The sequence below is a fragment of the Mytilus edulis genome, chromosome 4 (genome assembly GCF_963676685.1).
Source record: "Mytilus edulis chromosome 4, xbMytEdul2.2, whole genome shotgun sequence".
NCBI lineage: Eukaryota > Metazoa > Mollusca > Bivalvia > Mytilida > Mytilidae > Mytilus > Mytilus edulis.
The window spans coordinates 41,604,578-41,612,919 of NC_092347.1; the positions used below are offsets into that span (position 1 = coordinate 41,604,578).

The 8,342-nt window shown below is 30.5% G+C and overlaps 1 protein-coding gene across 1 annotated transcript; it reads left to right on the forward strand.

The window, feature by feature from the left end:
• Window positions 1-3,381, forward strand: LOC139521383 (ATP-dependent DNA helicase Q1-like). The gene is made up of 2 exons (XM_071314860.1): window positions 1-334; window positions 2,936-3,381. The coding sequence occupies exons 1-2, from the start codon at window positions 1-3 to the stop codon at window positions 3,379-3,381; spliced, it is 780 nt and encodes a 259-aa protein (XP_071170961.1).
• The last annotated feature ends 4,961 nt before the right edge of the window (window positions 3,382-8,342 follow it).

Here is an 8,342-nt window from a genome sequence, read left to right on the forward strand (position 1 = left end):
ATGGCAGCAGACGATGTGAAAGATTTTAAAGAAAAACTTAAGAATGTCTTGATACATAAAATTGCCTTAACTAAGATCAACTGTACGCGAAACGTTAATTTAACCTACTTGAAACCTTTGCAATTGCAAAGTATTCAAGGTGCAATGAAAAGTGATGCGTTGATCATGCTACCCACTGGCTATGGGAAGTCATTAATTTTTGAAATGCTTGGAAAAATGAATAACACCAAATGCATAATAATCAGCCCCTTAAATGCCATTATTGAAGAGCAGACAAGAAAGCTGGGTAGAAAGGCTGTTAATGTTAATTCAGCGCTAATAAATAGTCTTGAAGGTATTTGTAATATTCATTCATTCCATTCTTGACTGCAGTGTCATTGAGACACTTTTTAATTTTAGGGAAACTCAAGTATGAAACAGATAAACAGAGACACCAAAAATATTCATACAGATATATGTTTGATATTATTGTTATAAATACCAATAGATATAAATAAATGATATTATATTTAAATTGTGTTCCAGTTTTGCAGAATATTAAACATGTTAAAGGAAGAACAAATTATATTTATAAATGTATATTTATTTGTTCTTCAACAGAAAATATGTTGTGTAAGGGAACAACCATTTCATGGTGGGGGGTGAAATAAATAACTAAAAAAGAAGATGTGGTAATTGATTGCCAATGAGACAACTATCCAAAAGAGACCAAAATGACACAGACATTAACAACTATAGGTCACCATACAGCCTTCAACAATGAGCAAAGCCCATACTGCATAGTCACCTATAAAAGGCCCCTATATGACAATGTAAAATTATTCAAAACAAGAAAACTAACGGCCTTACATTATTTGTATAAAAAAATGAATGAAAATCTAATATGTAACACAAACATAAACGACAACCACTGAATTACAGGCTCCTGACTTGGGACAGGCAAATACATATATAATGTGTTGAGTTAAACATGTTGGCAGAATCCCCCTCCCCTAACATGGGGCTGCCTTGATAATCACAAAAATAAATGGTTTGTTCTGTGGTAATTTGTAAAAACTAATCTGACTTGCAATGTTTTACTATTGAAAATAAATAACTCAGCAGGTCTTTTAAGCCATTTCATAAATGCTATTCATAGTTTGATACTTTGAGAGGGCACCAGATTATTTATAATATTCATCTTTTTAAAAAATAAATCTGCAAAAAATTCCCATATCTTTTATTTAAAAAAGAATAAATATTAATTAGATACAATTGAAATGTCTGCATTGAAGGGAAAAGGGGGGGGGGGGGTAGGAGGGGTTGTGATCCCCAAATCCTGGACTTAAAAAACATGAAATCCTGAAGTCCAAAATCAAAACAAATCATAATCATGAAATTTTGAAAAAAGAATTCCTTTATCCTGAAAGGGTCAATCCCATAATCATGAGCTTACAAACACTAAACACCTGATCCTGGATTCTTTTTTGCATACCTTTTAGTTTTATATTATATAGCTAATATAAAATTACAACTTTTCAACTACTAAAAATTGTATCCAAGTTTATAGGAGCTACATCAAATTGTAATTGAAATGTGTTATAAAAACTTACTTGACATAGTTATATCAATGATATTCAGCCCCTCTTGACTTATTTGAATTTTTTTTTAATAATTTACAGGTATAAAAGATTAAAATTATGCAAGCTGAAACAGTCACACACACAAAAAAAAAAGGAAAACCCAGTGGCCACATGCTGAACTATGTGAATTACATTTTTGCTTTATCCTAAATATTTTTCTTTAGATGTTGTCCCTAGAAACTAAAGTCTTACACAGATTCTATACATTTTGCTTTGAGTCCAAAATATAAACAATTTTGAAACAGAACACATTCAAGCTTTCAGATTAAGACAGGGTCTGGGAAACACTCAGAAAGCATGATTCCTTCGTTTATTATTTTTAGCCTCGCTACACTTTGCAGAAAAATGTTTCGGCAATACTTTTTAAAATAGGCTAGTGACTTGTATTGATAGTTGCCTCATTGGACCTCTTACTACATCTTATGTATAATAAGTTCAAGTACTGTTGCATGACACATTTAACCTGGCAACAATGAGTTGGGTGGTGCCCAATGATACCCCTGCCATTATGGCAGATAATACAGATTCTTGATATAATCTGGGGGACCAGGAACCGTTGATGTGCTTATTGCTTTATATAACCAAAAATTGATAAGTTTAATTTTATATTTCATGTTAAAATACTTGTCTTCAATCATTTATTAAAACAAAATTGCACATGCTGAACTGTCTTTCCTGCTTTTCAAACCAAATGTTTTATGCAATGATATTCATAAATTAAAAATTTAACTACAAGTATTAAACCAAAATTTTATTTTGGATGTAACAAGTCTTATGATTAGCTGACAGTGTTTTGTCTATCAGCTCATACATGTAGACATAATTTTGAAATGTGACTGTGACGTCATCAACCTTTTCAAAATTAGAATAAAATTATGGACAAATAACAATAAAAAATGTGGTGCACACTTTAGTATAACACATATACAGGTTATTCAGTGTGCAGCACCTTTTTTTATAACATTTCTTCATAGACCGAAAAAATGTTACAGTCATAAAATTCCCTAAATAAAATAAACCAAAATTTTAATGTCAGATAACCAAGATGGAAATACATGTACACTTCACAATCATTTCATATATAGAATATTGATTGCAGCTAGTTATAGAAATAGAAACATGAAATGAGACCAATGTCAAATGAATCCTGTGGGCAATACATTACCTTACATTCATGCATCTGTTTCTAAAGAATTAAACTGTTAATAATATTTTTACATTAAATCTGTGAATACATATTAATCTTATTATTAATCAAAGTCTAAAAATAAATGGTGTTTATGTACCAAAAAGGTTTAATTTTTATATTTCAGGACCAGAGGCAGCAGATTTCAAGGATGGTAAATTTGAGTACATTTTTGGCCACCCTGAACAAATTCTAAAAAAAGAAGTTTGCACCATTTTTAAGCAGAAGAGTTGGGAAAATGTGTCACACATTGTAGTAGACGAGGCTCATTGTGTGGTTCAATGGGGACACGATTTTCGTCCAGATTTCAGAAACATTTCAAAATTACGTGCAATATTGCCACAGGCAAAAATCCTAGCACTTACAGCAACAGCAACACCGAAAATGAGGAAAGAGATACAACAACAACTTTGTATGAAAGATGTGTTTTCCCTATCAGGTCCAGTTGATAGACCAAACATCAAACTTATAGTTCAAAAACGTTTACCTCTCACTGGAGGTAAAACAACAGCAGAAGGTTCATATCAAGATGTGTTAAACCCATATATTGAGGAACTTTGTAGTCAGATCTGAAATGTTCCCAAAACAATTGTTTATTCAAAACTGAAATGGTGTGGAGTAGGCTATGACATGGTGTCACAGGCAGCCCGCCTGGAAGACAATACCGATGAAATACTTTCAGCAGTGTCACAGTTCCATGCACCTTGCACAGATGAGGTTATTTTAAATATTAATAAAGCATTCCTTTTATAATCTACTAAGAAATCAAACATAGACAAGCAAACTCCAGGCAAACTTTCAAAAAAAGGAATGGATTCAAATCTGGTATACTGACTCCACAGGAGTACAAATATTTTTTCTATTTTCATTTTGGTCTGATGTTTTTGTACATATTTTTGTAATAAATAATACTTCCATTCTTAAGGTAGAAGATTTTTCTTTTAATTTCATAATATGGTTTACAAGAAATAAGCATATTTCAGAAATATTTTTTTTAAGAGTTGAAAAATAAACCAATCATTAGATGTGCCCATCACTAATATTGTCCAACAAATTATGACAGTGACATCCATTGGTTACTACTTATATTATGAATTTTCATTTTAACTTAATGCGGTCATATACTCATAACGCTCATGCATTTAGTGCTTTTGACTTTGATTTAATTTTAATATTTGGCCATGGACAGAACCCTTATTCATCTTTGTACATGGATTCAAAAAAAAACAGTTTAATTGTTACAGAACATTAATGTCCATGTCCACTTTATTCAACATATTTCATTAGTATTAAACAATAAACAACGAATTGAATGAAACAGTATTTTACATGTATAAAGAAAAATGAAATCATTATAAATCATTTGCATTTGAAATAAATTGTATAATTCTAGATGAAAAAAAATATAGCACAGAACATGGCAGACACACATGGATCCATAAAGTTGCTTTTTGCCACTCAAGCTTATGGTATGGGCACTGATGCCCCAGATGTGGAAAGGGTTTGCCACATTGGACCACCAAGTTCTTTGGAATGCAAGTATTAAGGCTATATAACGTATTACACTAAAGGTTATTAGGGTTTCAAAATTTCATACAATATGATAACAATGAAATAATAATATAATAAAATACAACATTATAAAACACGGAATACATAATTGATATGGGAGACAATCAGTATCATATGTAAGGATTATTCCCCTTTAGACTGTGTCTATTAATACCAACAGAACCATGGTGTTCAGAGCTGCATAAAAAGCAGACTCAACTGATAAAATATAAGGGTAGTTATCTCCCATCTACATATGGAAACATAAAACTAACTATTTATGTTAACAGTTTATAATATTTAAATTGCAAGAATTGGATCATAAGCACCTTAAAAAATTTGACTGCCGTCTAATACATATATATTACACAATTGCATATTTATAAATATAAATAAATTTATCTAAATAGAAAAGTTCTGGATTATGCATATATTAATTAATTTTCACAAAGACTTTCATATTTTACAACAAGTGAAAGGCCAATAATTGTAACTATATATATATATATATATATATACATAGACGCCTAAAAATCATACACTTCATCCTTTTGTGATATTCCAAATATCATAACACTTTGTAAAAAAAGATGAAAAGTCATAGGTCACAAGTATTTACAATACAAAAATCCATATTTTCACCTTGAGATCAAAAGCCAATGCTGTATGTTGGTCACATTTTCATATGCTGATACACCAACATGCAAAAAAACATGAGACTTTAACAGAAAATGAAGAAAAAAAAACATTTCACTATGACTAATTGAACCCCTAGTTCTTAGAAAAAAATTGCAGTTCTAAGATTTGAAATATGTAATATTGTTTCGTTTTTTTCATGAATGTCAGAACCAAAAATTTGAAAAATGAAAGGAAATGATTTAACAAAAACAATTATTGTTTACTCGTTTAGGTTATCTACAAGAAATTGGTAGAGCTGGTAGAGATGGTCGACAAAGCAGTGCATATATGCATTACAATATGAGTGATATTGCCACCAACACAATTGTACAACCAGAAGTGAGAGAATTCTGCCTCCTAAAAACATGCAGAAGAAAGTTTCTAAGCCAGTATTTTGAGACAAAGGTTGATTTAGATTCAATACTTAAGCATAACTGCTGTGATGTATGTGAAAAAGAGTGTGAATGTGATCATTGTCTTGTAAGTGAAGTGGAAAAGTGTGACGTCATAGATAATTGTCAATGTGCTGATGAACCTGATTGTACACAATTAAAGGAAATGCTAGAATCTTATTTCAATGCAGAAAATGATCAAATAAACATGTTAAACCAACAACTTGTGACAGGATTGACCCAAACTTTGTGTGACAAAATTGTTTTGAACTACAAAGACATTAAATGTGAAGAGGACATCCAGGGCTTATTTCCTTATGTTCACCTAAAGCAGCATTATTTGAGTAACATTTTACTCATTGTACAAAAATTAAATTAAATCTACACAATTTAAAACTGCATATTAATAGTCGAAAGTTAAAATGGATTGACTGGGCTATTTCATTGTTTAAACAAATTTTTATAAAAAAAAACACAAGAAAATGGGCCTATCTTGTTATGATTTTCAGAAGTAAACAAATAATTAAGTTGAAGAACACCTAATTTGCCACCTTTCAATTAAAATGTTTGACTGTTAGAAATAAAATGTACCACTAATACTTCATTCACAAAAAGTTGGTCAAAACAATGGGAGATAACTCCAAATTTTCAGATTCAGATTAGATAAGTAATATAACATAAGTATTCTCCATTAAATGTCATACATGTATGATATCATACAAAACAAAATTTCAATGTTTCACATGTTATACAATTGTAACCCTCCTTTTATGAATTGTTTCCTATGTCTAATGCATCTCTGACAAATTTGAATAAATGATTACATGTACATTCAGTAATATTTTGTGGATTTAAAAGTTTAGAAAATGATTATTTCATGAATCTTTTAAATTTAAGCCATAAGATTGGTAAACAATGTGCCTTATATTTTGTAATATAATCTGGAACCGTTAAACACTTTATATTCATCACAAGATTTTTATAAATCTTCTTCAGTCTGTACTGAGTGAAAAACGTAGTTATCTTGGAATTTTGGGTTTATTGTATCTTCCCATTTTAAAATTTAAAAACTGAGCACATACATGTAAGTGTGTAATTTTACTTTTCATATTTTTGAAAAGATTGGTTTGAAGATAGTACTGGGAACAAAATTTGAAACAAAAATATTACTAAAAAACACCAGGTTTCTGTCCACAGCTCCAGATATGATTATTTGTGGTTGTAAGACAGATTGCTGATTATATTATCTTATAAGAGTTTTTATTGTCAATTTTTTTGTATTAAGTTTAAGTACTTTAACATTTTATTCAGTGTAGAAAACAAGCATTTTAAGTTTTCATGAGATAATTATTGACCTGCATTAAATGCACTATATAATATTCTAGCTATATTTATTTTAAGTATTGTTTTATGATAACTATACATTAAACAAAATTAATAAACAACATTGGATTCCTGTTACATTCAAGTCTACTAGACATATTTGATGACTATGTTTTGACCCTCAGAATATATTCCCACATCTTTTGTTGCACACTGAATAACGCGCGTAGCGGGTTATTTAACAGTGTGCACCACATTTTATATGTTATTTCGAATAGACAGAAAAAATATTACAGTCATTTCTTATAATTTAATTCTAAATTCCATTTTACACCGTAGAAAACCATGAAAAAACGTTGATGACGTCACGGTCATATGACTAAATTATGTCTATGGGCTAATAACAAAATAACGTCAGCCAATCAGAAGACACGTTACATCCAAAATTAAATTATTCATGTATATAATCACAATGAGAACAGATTTTGAAGTTTAGAATTCTGTCATAATTAATTAATCAAAAAAAACAAATCTGTTTTCTTACTTATTCATGCTGAAAGTTAGTTTATAGTTTGATCAGTGTTAATTGAAACATCTATAGTAAAAATTAAAATCTTACGCCCAATTTATATAACCCTTGCTGCCTGTCTAAACCTGCTTTATATGTCAGTGTGTCTGATCAAGGATTCAGTATATATGTTTAATTTGACCAAGGTGAATTGTAATGTACACATCAAGTGTATTGGACAAACAGTTGCTTTTATCAGTATTTTATAATGATGGTTAGTGAACTTAGTTCATTTAATGTTTCATGCTCACACACACATATATATATATAAATATATATACCTTCCAGCATTTGTTGTTTTGCACCTGTGGTAATAGTTTGGAGGAAAACATGTTGTTTGACTATCATCTCCACAGTACTGAAATACCATTCCTTCATTTCATCATTTGTGTTAAAGGTTGGTGGCACATGTTTAGTTGGCGTTGAATATTTATCTTCCATACCAAAAAACTCCAAGAAACACTCCACAATGTACATGTCAGTAACAGAAATAAAAAAGTCTTTATTTGCTTCATAGTGATCATTCACATTGTCACCAATATTTTTTCTGGAAAGTCTATCTTGGAGTGATTTCAAGGTTCCAATATCCTGACCACTTTCTTGTTTGTATGTGAGGTTCAATGACATTTTGAGGTAGGACATCAACATGTGGAAAAGTTCAAAAGTTATTGGACTCAAGTGGGTGAATTTGTCACTAGGATTAAGATGGTGTGCTCTGAGTGACTTTGCTCCTGAGAATCTCTCTCGTGTCAGCTGGTCTCCTCCTATCTGATATGTCTGATTATGGAGTTGTTTTCCTGCTTTATCATGCGCATCTTTTAAACATTTCTCATAGAAGTCAAGTATCCCTACGACATCTTGATAGTATTGCTCATTTTTGAACAGAACAGGTAATGGTATGACTTCTGACTTTTTTTTCAAATTAGGACTACATGGTGTGCTGATGTTAATTGGAACAATATCTGAAAATTTTTTGAAGTATGGAATGTGTTCAAAAACAACCCTTGACATTAGAATGATGT

Bases quoted from the DNA above. Each gene is read 5' to 3' on its own strand.
- LOC139521383 (XM_071314860.1), top strand. From the start codon at position 1: ATGGCAGCAGACGATGTGAAAGATTTTAAAGAAAAACTTAAGAATGTC. The intron at 335-2,935 runs GTATTTGTAATA...TTTATATTTCAG, and splicing joins GCTAATAAATAGTCTTGAAG to GACCAGAGGCAGCAGATTTC.